Genomic DNA, 20262 nt, shown 5'->3' on the forward strand with positions numbered 1-20262 from the left:
CTCGCCCGGCAGGTGGTGTGAGCGGAGGAGCCACACGGAGGCGCCGGGGCGCTTGGAGGGTGCTCGTGGCCTCAGTGGGGGGGGGTCTTGAAGGGAGGCGAGCCAGTTTGAGCAGGTGCCCTCCCTCCAGCACCACACAGTCTGCTTGGGCCCTCAGCACAGGGACCTGGATGTCACGCTAGGGCGCGCATTAGAGAGAGGCCCGTCCTCGCTCTGCTCTGGGGCCCTGGTGACATTTTCAGCGCACAGAGGCTACCTTGCACGGAGGGCGGCAACTGAAGGTCCAGGCGGCCGCCCTTACAGATCACCCCCTGCCAGGCCTGGGTTGAGTGCTGTGCGAAAGACGGATGCTACGAGGTGCGCAGATCCCCGACCTGGTGGGTGCGCCCCTATCATCGACTCTCATACGGAGACACCGCTGGAGCGTACTGCTTCTTGGGGCAGTGGTGGTGCAGCTGGCAACAATCAGCAGCAGGGGCGAGGGGCCTGCGCTCGACCTCCTGGTGGCACGGATGGCTTGAGGAGGCGCCTACCGGAGACCCCCTGAGCTCGGGTTGGGTTCTGTGGGCGGCCGGCCCTTGGTGCCTGTGGGTCGTGTCGCGCAGATCCTCGGCTTAGGGTGGGACACTTGGTGTGGTACATAGCCTTTGGCCGTGGGACACGACTGGGATCCTCACCCTTGTACCGGCCTTACTGTTGGCACCTGGCGGGTGTCCTCCTGGCTTTGAGCTCTCCGATCCCACATCGCTACCTGAGGCCTGGCCATCTGCGGCGTTGCGCTACCCGGGAACGGTGCCCCTGACAGAGGACGCTCCTTGGACATACGTTAGAGACAGCAACACCCTTTCACCCAGTCTTGAGGCGATTGTCTGGGGCCCGCGTCTGACGTTCCGCCACACACCCCCACGCTTCTCCTTGAGGCGCCGCCGTGGTGGGAGAGCCGCATAAGTGGGTGCTCCGTGGGAGTCCCTGGTTCCAATTGAAGTCCCGGCCCGTCCAACCCAGACATGGCGACGGCGGGCTCTGAAATAGCGACGCCCAAGCCCTCTGCTGGTGCCGGGAACGAACCTATTACGAAGGCCTTCTTGGAATCCCTTTTCCGCACCCTGCTGGAGGACATCCAGTCGGTGAAAACCGAATTTGCCTCGGAGCTTAAGGACGTGCGCCGTGATGTGGACGCTATTGGTGAACGGGTGGCCACACTTGAAGAAAACAGTGACACCACGGTGGTGGACCTATCAACTCTTCAGCAGGAGGTCGTACGACTTCAGGACCATAACATGGACCTGCAGCTCCACCTGGAGAACATCGAAAATCGGTCCAGACGGCATAATATCCGCGTCCGAGGGGTGAAGCTCACAGAGGACGCCAAGGACCTATTTACCTTCACTACTAGCCTATTTCGGCACATCTTGGGTGAATTCCCCACAGAGGAAATCGTTCTAGACAGGGCACACAGGGTGGGCCCTCCACGGGGCCCCCAGGGTGGGCCCTCCACGGGGCCCCCAGGCTCCACCTGCGGACATCTTGGTTTGCGTGTAGGACTTTAAGACGAAGGAAGTCATTCTCTCGAAGGCGAGAGTCATGCATCCGATCTCCTTCCAGGGCCTCGCACCTGTATTGTGACAGGACTTAGCACTCACTATGCTACAGCGGCGCAAGCAGTTCCGGCTGGTGACCGACCACCTGAGGAAGCAAGGGATCGCATATTCCTGGGGGGACCCCTTTCGCCTTATCTTCCGGCTTAACAATAAGGTTCACCAGCTTCGCTCTCTGGAGGACACTTGTCGCCTATTGGGCCTGACACCCCCGGGGGCTGAGGAGGTAACTGAGGATACGAGCGAGAATCCCACGACATCCCCTTCGGGATGGCAGCGACAAACCAGGGGACGGCATCACCGGAAACCACCTGCTTCTGAGATATCACAGGGTCAGCAGGATGCCTTGGCGTCTGCCACCGTAGCCCTTGCGGATGGGACCCCGGGGGACACTTGAGTTCCGGCAGAGAGGCGCCTCTGGCGCCTTGTTGCAGCGTCATGGCTGGGCGGGGGGGGTGGTGGGAGAGGGATCTTTGTTCCTTTCCTTGATTGTTTACGAACTGACCATGTTCCCCACTTGGACACATTTACTGGACGCTCTTGGGCGACAGACATTACTTTTGGTCCTTCGTTGGGCTTGGGCTGTTGGGGTTAGGGCGGGGGGAGGGAGCTTGTCGGGCTGGGTCCTGGGACACTTGTCCTCTTTGGCACCGAGACTTAGATTCCTGGCTTTGTTGTTTGCTTGACGGGGCGGTGGGGGGGAAGCTGGGGGGAGGGTTGGGGAGGGGGTTGCTGTTCCTTTGTAAAACAACACTTATCTTTGCTTAAAGATGGCGTTGATTTGCGAGAATTCTTACTGGGACCTCGTACTCCACGTCATAAACGTTTCATATACGCCGGTATCTACGCTGCATACAATGAAGCATGGAAAGTCACGCAAATTAACACAGCTGAAAGAATACAAGAAATTGATCGTATTAATTTAGAGAAATCACTCTCTGTAGTGGACAATGGGTTAACTACTCTGTCCTCCAGAATTTATTCTTTGGACAGCATTGTATCCTCTGCCCTAGACATAATTGAACAGGACTTGCTAATATTGCAACATGGCCAGTCTCAATTGCGTTCTATAATGCTACTAGGCTGGATGTTACAAAATCTCCGTTCAGGCTACGTGCCTTGGCGTTGAATCAACACTACATCATTGTTTACTCTGTTTAACCTTACAGATAAACAAATCTCGTTGGCACAGAGGGGAGCAGACTATACGGTGCTGAGCATAGAAAAACTGGAGAGATTTCCATTGACCGTTTCTGAGAAACCATCGGTTGAATGTATTATACATGGTACCATCACGATACCAGTGACGACCTTCCAGTTTCAGTATTGCTTAAAACACATACCAGCAGGCCTGTATGAAAGGTTGGGTAAAGAATACATTAAGTCGACCTGGGATTTACCATACACACACAAATGTTCGAGTGGGGAAAAGGAGGTATTTCTTAGTGGTAAAAATTGTAAAAACTCACTAAGCGTTACACTGTTATGGCAAGGTATTAATTTACACGGAGCCTGCAAGGGTTCTTCCAATAACCTTTCTTGCCACCTGCAAGGTTCGCCCACAGCGGTGATAGATCTAGTTTTTAGGCAGCTTTCCAATGGTAGCTACATTATGTTAAATGATCATAGCTGTTGTGGAATGATGCCAGGAATAGGCTATCCCGTTAGTGTGTCAGCTAGGGTCCCTTGTTGTATGCAAGTATTGTTTATTAAAACTAAGACAGACGGGGAGTCGCCATTATGGCCTTCACTGAACATCTCTTCTATAAGCATAATGAAAGCCATTCTTTTGCAAAAAACTGTGTCACTGACCTCGTCCAGAGAGACGTTTGATCTGCAAATTGCAAGGTCCTCTGCAGAGATACATGCATTATTATCAACAAACTGCCCAATACATTTTGCAGAAATGTTAGGTCGTATCTTTAACATGTCTGATACCAGCGGTATTGCACATGTATTTAAGACAATTTTTTCAGGGCTGTTAGCACCCTTTGAAGCAGTTCTGGGCATTTTTCCTAACTTCGTACACTCTGTGTTTGGCGGCCTGCCTCTCATTTTGGGACTCGTAGCAGGGATCGTATTTTTATTCCTCCTGCTCCATTATGGCAAATCCGGCCACCAGCGATACCCAAGTCAGCAGGGAGAATGCGCTCCAGGCCATGAGGTATCGTGACAGAATAACACAGATCCTTGGCTTGGCTTGTTTGAGAGATCTGAATACCACATGGTTCCTGTAATTCAGACCAATCTGGCAAGATTGCATCTTACCTGTTCTACGATGCCTGCTTTGTGGAGAGGAATGCGTGTTGGATATCTGTCTAACACTACCATCTGCTATACCAATGGATGTTGACGCATTACTGGGTCCGGTAACAGCTCATGTGTTGTGTTGCCCCCAACGGCTACCAATCCTGATGACAGCATTCATTGAGATCTCACCGGCAAATCCAACTGGAGGTGAGATACGCGGACCGACAGGCACACAGGTACCATCTGCTATGAACATTGCTAATGCGGCTGACGCTGACGGCGATGCTTCACATCTGTGTACAATTTACCTTCTTAATGAAGTAGTTGAACTTTCATCTACTGTGGTAGACGATTTCTTTGCCAGCCTGGATGACTTAATGTTTAATCCTGACACCGAGAATAACTTTTGAAATTAGCACACAGCGTTCTTTCAAACTCTGAGATTCGACCTACACTTTTTTCAAAACAAAAGCTTCCAAGTTTGGAACTCTATTTCACTACAATTTAATTTGATTTTTTTCCAAAACAGACTGAACTTAATCTGCTTAAAGTAGAACTATTCTTAGAGAACAAGAATTCTTTGACTACTTCCTAGAAATAATGTTGACATAGTGCACAATCGAACTAGCTTGTGTATTCTGCTATGGGATAGTCTCGACCTTTTTTCTGTATCTAGAGCCATTTCATAAATGTGAATTTCGTGATTCATTTTGTTAGTATTGCTAATATCATATCATATGCTTACAATGAAATCATTGCCCTTAGATGCATATTGTGCAAATGCTCATTTTGTGTACGACCATTTTTTTAATAGTTTTCATGTATTTTTAGGGTGGGATTGTAAAAACACATGCTCTAGCTTTTATGTTTAGTACTTAATCTTAGATGAACATAACGTGGAGTGGGTGTTGTGAACCATTTTAGGACACTATTGTAAATTTCCCGATTCATTCCCTTATATAGGTATAAATCACTATGTCCTTATATAGGCATAAGAATCATAACCATATTTAGTCATAGTTCATTCAGTCCAAATACGTCAGGGCTACTTCCACTAGTTCCGAAAATCTACAACGATTTCTTGGAAAACTCGGCTGTAGCAGCTACGGTCTTTCCCTTGCTCGAGAACTGACTTGTCCAAGAACTCATGGAGTTTTCATAGAACTGAGAGTCTTTAATGACGTTATTATGTCCACCTTTACGTCAAACTCTGCAACTTCAAGGTATAAATATGCCCACACCTCCCTTAGCAAACATACAGTGGTTTGGAGCAGTTCGACTATCTACTTGCCCGACGCATCCTGCTACTGCAAGTGCCGAAGGATGCCGACCCTCCAGCAGACGCACTGAGAGAGACGCTGTCTTTTCTCCTGCCGAGAAATCCAGTTCCAGTGTTTCCAGGCTACCCTTGCGGGTTGCTGGGAAATAGATTCCTGAGCCTGACCTTCATTCCAAACTAAGGTACGGAGCTGATTAGACCCTAAGAGAAATCTTGGACAGATTCTTGGCAAAGAGTAGTACATTTATGCTACACCTCACTTATTTCTTCCTTCGTACTAAGCTTAGGTTAGTAACTCTGTACAAATGTTTTTAGACTGCTCCATCACCCAATTTATGTATAAATGCCTTAATATACTGAAGGATTCACTCTGAATGACCATTGTAACACCTTTTGCAGTCACCCGGTCCGCACCGGATTGACCATGTAATTAGCTCCTTGCTACCATGGAACAATTGATCTGGTCATTCTGCTTCACACCCCAACCCCCATGCTACTGTACCCTGCATTTGATTACACAGACGCAGCGCTCCCTCTATTTCTTGCCCGTAGCAACGTCCAGAGTAGCTCTCCCCTTTCTTCCTATCCGTCGCCTTGACGACTGCTTAGCGTGCCCCGACCCCGCCCACTCCTCCACGCAACCTATCCGCAATCCGTCGCATTTCTATGACACTCTCGCTGGTAACTGACTGACGACTTATTAGAGCGCAGCCTTCAAACTCCTACGAGATACTGCTGGACACCGCACATGCTTGTGGCAGCCCGGTTATACTCGTATGCAAATCTCTCACCGGATTTTCTCTCACCGGATTTACTCCGCCCTCAACACTAGATGGACCCAGGTAAGCTGCAGCTTTTCCATACAGTGGGACACGGGTTGTGCTGCTTGCCCCCCGGGATCACGCTCCTTACCTCTAACCCTTTCCAACCTTCCCTCCCCAGGAACCCACCTCCGGCTCCTTCCAGCAGTGGATCGGGGCTCCGACCCTGCACGTGGCACAGGATTCTTCCCGGCGACCAAGGGTGAATCTGTTTTGCCCAGCGTCACAGCCCGACCCTCGCCCAGGCATACCCCTTCCCCTGGGCCATTGTTTTACACCAGTCTCCCCGCCCCTCCTCTCTCCCCAGATCACACACCTATGTGCCGCCACTGACAGCAGACATTCTACCAACGCTGCTGCTTTTCCAAAACTCTTGCATCCTGATCACCTTCACTACAGGTAGGCAGTGATGCTCACCCTTCCTCTCCGTCTATCCATCATGTCCCCCGCCCACAGCCGCTCTGACCCTCCTTTTTATTTGCCCATACAGCACTCACGACTGGCTTCCCGGTCCTGATTATGATCCTAACTTACTGAGGATCGAAACGCCATCGACCGTTCTTTTCCAGTGCAATATATGCGCACATCCTTCTCTGGTTCATGGAATTGTTCTGAATCGTGTTTAATTTATTTCAAGAAAATCATTGTTTAGAACCAATCATCTTGTGCATATTTTACATCACCTTTTCACTTTGGGCCTAGAGCTATTTTCTTCAATTGTCACTTACGCCGTCACCTCTTGTCACGAGCACTAAGTGCACTAAGTCTTTTAGGGTTGCCTCTGAATTTTTGCGATACAGTGCTGATATAACTGTCTGTCTTGTTAACTTTTTCCAAATATATCAAATAATTCAGTGTTTCTCCCTTTTGTTCTCTCATTGTAATGTCTTGTACAAGCATATATACCTACTTCTACTGAATCCAGTTGAGATATTGTTGATACTTACATTGCAGTTTAAATATGGCAGTAGCATATTCCCTATTTCCTCTGCTGTGTCTCCCGTAAGGACATATTACATATGCTTAGCTGTAACATAGCCTTTAAGGCATCTTATTTGATTGGACTTTGGCATCAAGACAGCGTGTGTTGTTAAGGGATGAAATATTTTAACTCCAAGACCTGTTATATGTGCGACAGGATTGTTTTGTTACTAATTAAATCCACCATTTCAACTAAGCAAATGTCCCTGACAACTGGTCCACTTAGTGTCCTACAGTGAGTGCACTCCCATTATATCAACCACCATTGATTGCAGTGATGAACATCACCCTGACAAAACCATTACTTCGACATGACCATTAAACCTAGAGTCAATTACTTTGACTATATACAAGTCTGTTTCTAGGGCTTAAGTTGGAGAAAATTTGTAAAAATTGGTAGATTGCTAGATGCAATGTTGATATTCCCCGCATGTTAATGTGGTGGTCTGCAACTGTAATTGTTGTTGACCTGATGACATTTATCTCTTTCTGCTTGTTTTTGCCACTTTTTCTGTTGTGCTAAAGATGTTGTATGTACAGGTGCATGTATCTTTGTTGGTTAATTTACCAGTGCATACTTATCTGGTAGTGAAACATGATTTTACAAACGACATTTTAATCGGAAGTTAATGTAATATTTAGAACTAAATTTGATCATACTAGTAAAATTGCCCACTATGCCTCAATTTCTTTCTTTCTCACTGTTTCACGCAGCCTACAATGTGCAGTCTCTTTAGGTTTTTGAATTCTGTGGTGGATAGTAGCTGTGGTTCAATCTTAATACTTATTTTATGGCGGTATTGTTAAGAACTATTGTGTGTGTGACTTTTAAAACATTTGTCAAATTAATTTTTCTAGGTTGAATTATTTTTTCCTTTATGATGGCTCTAAGGTGAAATGCGAAGGGGATCCTACACGTGCTGGCATCAATTACTTCTATCCAGATCAGGTAAACTCATTTTAGATCAGAACAATATTGTACCATTTTCCCATTAAGGCCAAAACAAATGTAACTGGTGTTATCCAGATCTGGCTAATCTTAAAAGCTGATATTTATATGGGGCACATTGCCACAGACCACTAGATCTATGCCATTCTTTACTTCTAATTGAAATGTAGAAGTAAACAACACTGGCATTTGATGATGTGACAAGGCTGAGGGTAATGGTGGAACTCCTAATGGTGATCCAATTCTAACATTGTGTGTATTTTGAGTGTAAATCGATCATTCCTACATTAATACAAATGTTATGGCAAATTACTACCCAGTAATTAACTTAAATCTAAAGTGTGGTGCTTTTGTTGAGTCATATTTAAGTATTCTTCTGCTGATATATCCTCTTTCTAACCTATAATTTAACCTGCCTGGACCTCTTCTTTACTATATTTTGACGGCTTTTTACTTCTTATAATGTGCACCCAGGCCGCACCTCTCCTAACTCATGCCTTTCCCTTCCCTTCCCATCCCTGCCTGTCTATCCCTCAGCCTGCCTCTCTCCTAGCCCTCACCTCTCTCAACACTCTTCTCCCTACCCGCACTCCTTCATGCCCAAACTACTCCTGACCCATTCTTGTCCCTGTCCTTACCTCTCCATGCTCTGCCTTTTCACAGCAGGCACCAAATGTACACTGTTGTAAATCACGAAGAATCAGGTAGATGGTAGTTAGGAGTTTATTATAAGGAGACAGCTTAAACAACCACCATGAACAGGTATACAAGCTTAACTGAACATTACATTCTTAAGAATGTCTAGATAAGAAGAAACCATAACAATTCCAATAAGAACATAGAATATGGAATACTACACACCTTCCCCCCTAAAAAAACCCAAAAAAAACAACAACAAAAAAAAACTTAATGAAAATAATCACGCAATTTAACAGGAGTATGTTTAGCTCGTACACTTTTTCTTTGGACAGACTCATTAGAAGCATTAGGCAACTGTATAGGAACATTAACATCAAGAGACATTTCATCATGCGTGGTACTGGGTTGGTCAAGAGAGATTTCATCATGCATAGAATTAGACTGATCATTACCCAAACTACAATTAGGAGCAGAATTGTCCACATTTTGACTTTCACATGCAAATGTGTCAAGTAACGGAGAATAAGATGCATCATTTTGTTCAACAGAAACACTGAGCTTGGAAGAGGAACGGTCATTGGTAGAAGGCACAGCAGAATCTAACTTAGTATCTAAACACAAACCGGTAACTAAACCTTTACACAAAGAGATTCTTCTAAAGTTCCATATTTTACCATCTTCAACTCTTACGGCTTTAGAAAAAAACTTCAGTAACCTTGCAAGGATCTGACCATTTGTTCCACTTGTTATCGAAAGTCCTACCAAATTTGACACGTACAAAGTCACCCACCTTGATTTTCTGGGAATAATCCCTAGAAGACAAAAAACTTTTTTTCATCTTCTCTTGATATTCCAGAACTCTGTCCTTAACCTTGTCATGGTCTACTGAAGATTCACAAGAAAATTTAACCTTCAACCACCAGGGAAGAAGTTTGGATCCAGGTTTTCTGCCTCTAAGTAACTCAAACGGAGAAAACCCCGTAACGGAATTGGGAGAAGTGCGATAAGACAACAAAGTGGAGCGCAAAGCCTTCTTCCAATCTAAGTTACTCTTAATTGCTAGCTGAATGGACTCTTTGATGACTCTGTTGAAGCGTTCCGTTTGACCATTGGCATGGGGATTGTAATTGGATACTCTTTTGTGCACAATACCACACCTCTGGAGAAAAGACAAGAACTCTTTGCTAATAAATTGCGGGCCGTTATCAGACACAACTTCAGCGGGAATGCCTTCTCTACAGAAAACTTCATCTAGAAATTGGACGATTTGGGTAGATCCAATCTTATCAACAAGCTTCAACTCTGGCCATTTGGAAAAATAGTCGATAAGAACTAAACCAAACACATTTTGGTGAGAAGGGAGATTAAGAGGTCCAATTATATCAATGCCCAACTTTTTCCAAGGACAAGAAACAAATTCAATGGGAGAGGTATTTATAGCTAAAGGTTTGACTGTTTTGTCACTTTTAACACAAGGAGAGCATGAACTAACCCATTTGTCGACCATTTTATCAATGCCAGGCTACCAATGAAATTCGCGAATGCGTCTCTTAGTACTAGACATACCCATATGTCCCTCGTGAGCCATAGAAATAATTCTTTCTCTCAAAGTAATCGGAGGAACGATCTTGTCACTACGGATAATAAAACCTTGGTCAAACATAAGTTCATCTTTCACCTTAAAGAAAGAAAGAATGTCGCCAGACAAATTCCGTTTTTGAGGCCAACCATGTTGTAAATACCTAGTTAACGAAGGCAAACTGGGATCATTCGCCATCGCTTCTCTCCACTCAGGTTCAGAGATACCACTAGAACCTGAAACACCACAATCATTAACATCTTCAATATTAAAAACCACATCAGAATCACAATTCAAATTGCCAGAAAAAACAGAATTGACTAAAGGCAACCTGGATATGCAGTCAGCGTGCACATTTAAACGACCAGGAACATACTCAACAACACATTGGAATTCCTGTAATTTTGCAGCTAGACGTGCTAGACGCGCCGTTAACGTTCTACCACCACCTGCTGCTAGTATGTTAATTAAAGGTTTATGATCAGTTCTTAAACGGAATCGAGTTCCCCAGAGAAATTGCCTAAAATGTTCAGAGGCCCAAGTACATGCTAGTAATTCTTTTTCTATGGTGGAGTAATTGTACTCCGCCCCTCGCAAAGTTCTGGATGCATAAGAAACTACATACTCTTCACCTTTGTCTTTCTGCATTAAAACAGAACCCAACCCAACGTTGCTTGCATCCACGCACACTATACACTCTTTCCCAAGATCAAATGGCCTCAAAAATGGGGCATTGGTAATTTCTTGCTTCAGCAAATCAAACGCATGTTGGTGATCATTGTTCCATGAATATTTTACATCTTTTTTTAATAATGACCTAAGGGGATGTACCTTTGAAGCATAGTCTTGAACAAACTTACTATAAAATTCTGTAAGACCCAAAAAGGAAATTAGCTGATCCTTATTCAATGGCGCAGGAGCTTTAGATATGCTTTCAATATGGTTGAGTTTAGGTTTGATACCCATGGCAGAAATTTCGTGACCAAGGTACTGAACTTTACTTTGTCTGAATTTGCATTTGGATAGCTTTAGTGTCAAACCATATTGTTGAACACTTTTCAAAACCTTTACAAGATTCTTATCATGTTCCTCGAAATTTTTCCCATGTATTAAAATGTCATCCTGGAAGGCAATTGCTCCCTCGCAACCTTCCAGCACTGTCTTCATAAGACGTTGGAAAACAGATGCCGCACTAGCTAGGCCAAAAGGCATGCGGCAATACTGGAACATGCCCTCAGGTGTAATGAAAGTGGTTAAAAATTTCGAATCTTCATGCAAGATTACCTGATGGTAAGCACTGGTTAAGTCTAGTGTGGAAAAAACACAGGCACCAGAAAGGGGAGAAATAAGTTCATGTATGTGAGGTAGGGGATGTCTATCAATCCAGATTTCTTTGTTTAGGCTGCGGAGATCTACACACAGACGAAGCTCGCCATTGCTCTTAAGGGACAAAACGACTGGCGAAACCCATGGGGATGCCTCAACTGGTTCAATTATTTTCTTAGAAACAAGATCTGACAAAATTACCTTGAGTTTGTCACGATAAGCCAAGGGTACATTTCTGACTCGATGTCGGACAGGAACAGCTGACTCTTTAAGTATGATACGGTGTTTGAAATTGGGAAAAACTCCCAGATTATCATTAAAAATGAAAGGGAAATCTTTTTTTAACTGGAGAATAAAATCACTTTCAGGTGGAACTACATACACAGGAGGGGATGCATTAGGGTCAAGTTTGATCCCTAAATCATATTGGTGAGGCCAACATAAGATAGACGCACCTTTGGTGGAGACATATATTTTCACTCTAGTAGTCCTATCTTTAAATTTAATGTCGGCCCACATGTAACCTTCAAGATCTATTTTCTTACCAGTGTACCCCCCAGGATGTATATCAGGTGGTAGAAGTTTCGTTGAACTCCAATATTTATCAAAAACGTTTTTGCCAATTATAGTGTACCAGGCACAAGAGTCAATAAGCATCGATACTTCTTTGCCATTTATAGAAATCATGTCACTGGGAAAACCTTTGCATTCGGTATCACCAACACATAACATGGTGTTAATTTCAGATGGTTGTTCGAGGTCATCACATTCTTCATAAGATAAATAATTAACTTTTTGTGAAGACTTACACATTTTGCTAAAGTGACCTGACTTTTTACATTTAATACAAACTTTGTTCCAAGCTGGACAGCCTCTATAATTACCTACGTGATCATTAGCCCCACACCTATAGCATATTATTTGAATTTTTTTGGGAAAAGGATTATTACCTCTACTAAAATTATCTTTTCTAGGAGGGAAAAACGCAGGTTTCTTATAGTTGGAAGGGTTCCTTACTAGAGAGACTTCAGGAATTATTACTTTACTCTTTACTTCATGACCTCTTATTTCATTTACAAACAATTCAGATTGCTCAATACCCTTAGCGATATTTAGTACAGCACTGAGGGAAGATTCAGTGCCCATCCACAAGCGTTCTTGAATCTTTTTGCTCTTGGTACGCATCATAATTTGATCCCTTAAAACCTGATCAAAATTTATGGTTTCAAAGGAACAAGAGCCAGCTTAAGTGCGTAAGGCAGCTACATAAGTTTCAATTGATTCGTCTTCTTTTTGAACTCTAGAATAGAACTTAAATCTTTCCATGACGGTGTTAATCTTTCTCCCAAACCTGGTACTCAGTTGCTTGACAACAGCCTCAAAAATGTTTGTCACCAGCGCCTACATTTTCAATGGGAGGTAAACTTTCCAATTCTTTGAGTCCGGCACCTCCAAGACAGTTTTTTAACAAAGCAAGTTTCCTTTTTGGAGAACAACCATCTTCCTCCACTACATCTACATATGCCAGGAAAGTTGGATACCAAAGATCCCATTCCTTTTTTTTTTTTTTTTTTTTTTTTTTTTAAACAAAACTACAAATAAAGAAAGTAGAAAAAAATAATAAAAGTAGTCACCGTTGTCCAGTAGAATTCATCGTCTGAATCTGATTGATGTAGAAATGTAGAATGTTTACTTAGAATTATTTCCTTAAAACACGGAGAAAAGTTAATGTTTACACAAAAAGGTTAGTAAAATTTGAGTTAAAAATGTTCGAATTATATTAAAGGAGAAATAATAGATGTTACACGGCTTGAAACGGAGATCCGAGTGGTTGTTGGTTGCTAAGGAGACAAAATGGCTGCTGGAACGCAACGTTTTGACGTTTGTAACGTTAAGTGCGTGATGACTGAATGCGCTGCACTGGAAGGAGCTGAAGACGAAGAGTCCGTGCCCGCAATGAAGAATCTTCAACAGCGCGAGGCAGCGCCACGAGCTGTAAAATACAGTAAGTTTTAAAAGATGTTTCTTTTCTTTGGTGCCACACGAAGGGAAAAGCCAAAATGAAAAATAAATATGTTGGAAAAGCGGGATTTCAAGCGGAGTTTTACACGAGAGGTAATGAACGCCAAAATAACACTATTGTCAAGCGAGAAGGGAAATTCCAAAACGTTACAAATAGTTAACGAAGCAGAGCAGCCGCGGGTGCAATCAAAGCACATGGGTGAAATAAACAGCCGCTGGTGCAATCATTTAACACGCAAAATAAAGTGAACAGTACCTTCAGTTGATCCTTGATAGGAAAGGTGAACGCTGTCTCCAAACTTAGTTTTTGTATGAAAAAAATTATTTTGAAGAGAAAATGGGTCCTTTTCTTGCTTCAGGCTTTAGTATCCCGATCGTCGTCGCCAAATTATGTTGTAAATCACGAAGAATCAGGTAGATGGTAGTTAGGAGTTTATTATAAGGAGACAGCTTAAACAACCACCATGAACAGGTATACAAGCTTAACTGAACATTACATTCTTAAGAATGTCTAGATAAGAAGAAACCATAACAATTCCAATAAGAACATAGAATATGGAATACTACATACACCTCGCCCAGCTTACACTTATCTCTGCTGGAACTCTCTATGCTCACAGACCTGTCCCTGCTTGCAAGTCTCCCAATCCCTGCCCATACCTCTCAGACAATACCTCTCTCAACTGCACATCTCTCTGCATGTACATTCTCAGATCTTTTCCACTCCACTCCTTTCGATGCCTGTATTTCTTTGTGTCCACACATCTCCCTGCCTGTACTTTTCCTTGCTTCTGCTTATTCCTGGTCAGTTCTCTCTTCAAGGACACAACAGCCTGTGTATATTTTTGTTTTCTTGTATCTTATCTGAATACATATATTATTTAGATCTCAACACTGGTAAAACCAATAGGTCAGAGCTATTGGCTTTGCTCGTGCTTGTTAGGTTTTGTTGCTGCAGCAAACTACCAAGAAGGGCAGTGGCAGAAATCTGTATAATATACAGTCTGAACCTAATAAATACCACTCCCCCTTTACTGTTAAGTCTAACTTTAAAGCTTGGTCTGCTAATGTCCCTGCCTATCTCAGATTGGCTGTTCCTTGAAATAATTTGTGTTCCGTTATTTTACATTACAGCTTGGGCTGCAGTCCTGCTCTTCAGTCCACACTATATAGAAACATGAAATGTTAAAGTAAATGCTGCATGTTTTTCATGAAGTTTTCAAAATCCATTGGGGAACCGAATCATAGGTTACCACTGATGAAGAGTTTCTCCTTTCCCAGGCATGTCTAAACAACTTGTATTTTATTGCTAACTGTAATATGTACTTGCAGACTCCCATTGATGAGCAGGAACTGTTATGTGGACAGATCGCAGGGGTTGCATGTTGCATTGCTGAAATATCAAGTTCTCCTCCTGATCTTTTGAGGTTGAGAAGATTAAAGTTTGCAATAAAGCGGGACGGAGATTACCTTTGGGTAAGTGAATAGCTCCGTATAATGAAACCGTTGTAAATGTGTATAAATGATTTACCCGCAGAGGGAAAAATCTGAACCGGTGTATGTGTATTGAGTAACACTTTGGAATATTTTTGCTAAACTCAATACAGATATTCTTCAAAGCACAGCTTCCACACGCAGTATGATTGTTCTAAGTACTTGATGAGAACATTTTGTTAAACTCACTTCTATTTGGTGGCGCTGCTTTCCGGTTTCTAGGGGTGGCTCAACGGCATCTGAGGCCATACCCGATGTTATGAACAGAAAATAGCTCTAATCAGAGTACTACAGAGAGAGGGAACTGTGGCTCCACTCTATTAGTTCACCTGCGTACAGCTTTTGATTTGCCACAGGCTATGTTTTCTACAAAGAGAATGAATGGTTCTTTCCATTCAGCTGAGATCATGTTTATTCAAACCCCATAAATGATCAAGTCCAGTGGGATAAGGCTTATCCTTTAAATCACATACATTCCAGTGTAATACTGTTAAAGAAAGTCTCCTAGATTATTAGAAATTGTTTTGGCAGCAGCACAAATGGGAGGAGGGCATTCTTGCAGAACATATTGCTGTTTTCCAGTTCCAGCACCTACCTCTTCCATTTTCATCATTAACTTTAGCATGCAATTGTGTGTTTGAGGTCAATGTGGGGTGCCCTGGGCTAAGCTAATATACTTTAATTTTTACATGGTTGAACATGGCACTCATTGAGAGAACGTTGGTTTTTTATTTAAGTTCTAAAATACTTTTATTTTATTTGATTTCTAGTGTTCAATTTAATGCGCTATGTTGCCCTGCACCTTGAATTGTAACATGCTCTGATGATTATAAAAAAAAAACTTCAGTGGATCTATCACAAACAAATGTTCCTTTCCAGTCATTAGTTATGTGGCAACAGAAACAGGGGTCAACAGCAATCTAGCAAACATTTCTGTGATTAGTCCACATGCCTGGCCTGTTCCGCCCCCTCCACCCCCCATGTACGTGGGAGGAGTGCTGTCTCAAGTGCAGAAATCCAAGCACCATCCTCCCTTTTCCTCCACTAATGCTGTACTGATATGAATACAATATTACCTTGACCACACTACCAAGTCATAGCACCACCCACATCACTACTGTACTGCCTTATCCCTGCAATGCACTGGCTCTTTACCCAGCACTGTTGCATCAAAAAACTACACAGTCAGCCCCTATGATGCAGTAGTATCTCAGCACTACTGCTAACCATCATTGCACTACATAATCACAGCACTTGGCACTGTCGGTATCAAGCACCCCTATACCACACCCCTGCATTGTAATCCAGCCTTAAGGCCACACAGCCACCATACAGTGTATCACTATTATTTCACAGAGACACCAGGCCACTCTACAGCTCAATGCCTTCCCATAAAAGAAGCCCACTACCAATGCCCACTTTACTGACTCACCAGCCATACTATTAAAATTCAACCATGTTTAGACCTCCTTGGCACCAGACTACCACTCCCAGAACTGCACAGTCTCTCCCAGCACCACACTGCCAGTCTACATTGTGATATTGCCACCCTCTCACTCCAGGACCACCTCACTCACCATACGTCCACGCTTTACTATCACATTACCAATCTGCACATACAGAAAACAATTCCAGTCTGTACATCCATTCTTTGCCTGTCCCTCTGTCCATGTTCTATCGCCAAACAGGAAACATACCTTACAGTATAGCACTGGTAAATACATTCTCTCTATTACTAACTCCCCATGTCTCTCTCCTTTTCTCATGTTTGCACATCTGTATCCATCCAATCATTAATTGACTCAGTTGCACACATACCATACGTTCATGTATAAATGTATACATCCACTCTCGTGCCTGCATCCACTAACCTTCCTTCAAGATCTATATCCTCCCTCCTTCCACACACTTGCATCCATCCATTAGCCCATTCATCGCTGTTCATTCACGCATTCGCCTTTCATCAGTATAATCATTCATCAAGCTTGCAAGCTATGCATCCATCCATCCATCTATTTACACGATCCTCATCCATAGATCTAGCAATCTCTTCACAAGCCCACCTTCTGGCCATTTCACCGCCTGTTATCTCAGTATGGCCCAGTGAGAAGTAAAATGTAGAGTACAAGTAAGTGCACTTCCTCTATTGCTAAACCTCCTATCCCGAATCTCACTTTTTCATGCTTCCACCCACCATCCATCTTTGCAGAGCAAGTGGTGCAGAACTACATTGCTTCTGTCAATAGCTCTTAAATATTTCAAATCCCAAAGGGATTGTGTGCCTGCAGTCTACAAAAATGTGCAGCTTTGCACAGGGTACTAGTATGGTTTCCTGAGAAGAACCACTTAATTTTGAAGTCTTGAACGGTGTAATCGTGTTTATCTACAGTAAGTTGTGGCTGGATGAACTAAAAAAAAAAAATCTTTTTATTAGACAGAGCAAGCGTCAAGCATATGCATTATACAGTATACAATAAAAAACATTTATCAGACATGACCACTATCAGATCAGTGTATCCCGACTTCTGGTGTAAAGAATATGCGTGGAGCCCAGCAAAACCCATTGGAGTATGTCCATGAGCACCCCATAAAACCACCTGGCGTTCCCCACAAGTCTTATCACTGGCCTCTATATTCTGTCCAAGGCCCCCATATTTTTCCCCATGGTTCGGGTGCTCCCCAAGCTCGCGCTATGTTTCTCTTCACAATCCACCCCCACCAGGGCCAGCCACATTTTGGCCCACTTTGGCCATGTGAGTTCTCCCGTAACACCAAGACTGTGCCATCTGGACTCAAGCGGAACTCGATCAATAGTTACAGCTTCCATAACCTGGGTAACACCCTTACAGACTTTCTGGACCATGGGACATGACCACAAAATATGTAAAAATGAACCCTTCTCACCGCATCCCTTGAGACAATCTGTGGAGCCCCCTCCCTTAATATGCACCTGCACCATTCTCGAGGCATATGACCTGTGGAGGATACAGAGTTGGACCAATCTAAATCGCGCTCTGACAGCTATTTCCCTAGGGCAGTGGAGGGACTCTACACAGTCGTGTCGTCGTCCTCTAGCAGGCCCACATCAGTTTCCCAGGCCTCCTGCTAGGGGCCTAAACCATCCGGGATGTTGTTCACCAGCTTTTTGTACGTTAATGACGCCGCCATTTGAATCATGGGGTCCAAGAGCAGCCTGTCCTCCAATGGGGTGTATTCTGGGAGCACTGTCCCTTTTTTCAGGTGGCAATGTAGCGCAGAGCGCAGATGGCAATATCAAAGGAATTCTCCTCCACTCATCTGGAAGCCTTCTTGCAAACTATCAAAGGTTATCATAGCAACACCTCTGTAGACATCTCCAAGCAAGTCAATGTCTATAAGGGCTCCACCTCCGGAACCCAAGTAGCTTGTGCACTTCTTTAAGAATATTCCCCTCCCATAGTGGGGTCTGTTCGGTAAGTTTCTGATCCCACCCCATCATTCTAGTTACTCTATGCCAAATATCTATGACCATTTTTGTATGTGGTGGTAGATGTGCTGTGCCCACACCCTTTCGATAGAGTTCTCCCAAATGACTGCCCGAGCCCAACGTCAGTCTGTCCACCCTATATGTTGGTTCTTCTAGTGGGCAAACGACCCAGCCATTAATGTTGATAAGATGGGCCCCCCCAGTGGTACTTTCTGAAGTCCGGGACTGCTAGCCCGCCTTCATACACTCCATTCTTCAGTTTCTTAAGTGCAATTCTGGGACTGCCTCACCCCCCCTCCCTCCACAGTAGCAGGCATAATTCAGAGTCTATCATACGAAAGACGGAGTCCGGAATGCTATAGGGATTGATCAGTAGGTGAGGCAGGGCCATCATCTTAAATAGGACAGCCCGTCCCATGAGGGAAGCAGGGAGTCCCCTCCAATGCGTCACGTCCCCACGCAATCAGGACAGCTGCCCCCGCAGATTTAGTTGTGTAAATTCCATTTCATTCTTGGTGATCCAAATGCTCAGATATTTAAATTTATCCTGAATTCCCAGTTCCAAACTTGCGGACGTTAGGACCGGAGGGTCCCCCGCGAGAGGAAAAACCAGAGACTTGTCCTCATTCACACAGAGTAGGATCCAAAGGATCTTATGATATGAATGAGCCGATGGAAGGTCTGTCGGGGCCGAAGTGCATAGAGAAGGATATCGAAGGCGTATAATGAAATATGCTGTGGCTGGGTGAATTTTGTGCCTGTGTTCATGCCGATGAGTCTTGTGCCTGAGAAGGTGCAGGGTGAGGGAAGTTCTTGTGTGGATGCAGGGTGAGTATACAGGGTTAATTGGTGAGCTATTGTATGTGAAGGGTGACTGGTAGGCATGTATACAAGGTGAGTGATGTGATTGTGTGATTTCAGGGCTCAGCACTTTAAAGCCAGAATTATCTGGAAAGGTAATGCTTGTTATAGAAAACAATCATGGTTGAAAGCAAACTAGCTGGTTAGAAAATGAAAGCTATCCATCTCTCTAGGTTAGCTAATGGCAGTCTTCTTCAGTTATCTCGTAACTAGAATCTACCTTATTCCCCGTACTCTATAAATATTGAAAATAAAACAGCACAACCTTTTACATTTGCTCAAACATTTTCCAAAGAATATGATTCTAACCAATTTCTCAATTCTACTACGGTCATGGTAAGCTATCCTTTCATCAGAATGGAGCAATGCAACAACACTCATGAAAACACAATCCAATAATGGTCAATTGTGGTGATATATGAAAATTGAAGTTTTTTATTACTTGGTCTGAATACTAAGAAGGAAGTGAACCAGGAGTCAGTGGTGTTGACTATTGACGCATATGTAAACAGGCGGTTGGGCAAGACCGGGGCAATTTTTTTACCAGTTTTAATACATTTGAACATGGAACATTGAAGTGGTATACATGTAGAAAGTTGTGCCCTGGATAGTAGTAGCCTAATTATTTAGACTTGCACTTGTTAATTGATCTACATTTAATTCCTTTTAGGTATGTGTTGAGTTGTAGAAACAACTTTGGTTCTCGTAGGGGTAGTGTTGGGGGGGCAGGAGTTTTCTTCAGAGTGTTTATGCTCATTTAAATACAGCGATTTGTTAAGAGCTCTGTTTCTCTGGTGTATGGAGATTACACATGTAGTTCAGCACGTTTGCTTGTGATTTCAAATAAGGAGAGTACTTGATCCCTGTGGAGAGCAAAGCAGCCACTCTTAGCCCAGCTCTCCACATTTTTACCAGAGATTCTGTGTGGTGCTGATGAGGGGTTTAGAACAGCTGAAATTTACATAGGAGCCCCCTTTAACGACATGCCTGCCAGCAG

At 43.7% G+C, this 20262-nt stretch overlaps 1 protein-coding gene across 2 annotated transcripts in view; it reads left to right on the top strand.

Annotated features, from left to right (window-relative positions):
• The window catches only part of HPS4 (HPS4 biogenesis of lysosomal organelles complex 3 subunit 2), a 287681-nt gene that overhangs the window by 50510 nt on the left and 216909 nt on the right, over positions 1 to 20262 (top strand). For both annotated transcript variants that reach the window (XM_078667309.1, XM_078667310.1), the window contains exons 3-4: positions 7788 to 7878; positions 14777 to 14920. In XM_078667309.1, coding sequence (XP_078523435.1) covers positions 7788 to 7878; positions 14777 to 14920 — 235 coding nt within the window. The remainder of the gene's footprint in view (positions 1 to 7787; positions 7879 to 14776; positions 14921 to 20262) is intronic.

The sequence above is a fragment of the Lissotriton helveticus genome, chromosome 11 (genome assembly GCF_964261635.1).
Source record: "Lissotriton helveticus chromosome 11, aLisHel1.1, whole genome shotgun sequence".
Lineage (NCBI taxonomy): Eukaryota > Metazoa > Chordata > Amphibia > Caudata > Salamandridae > Lissotriton > Lissotriton helveticus.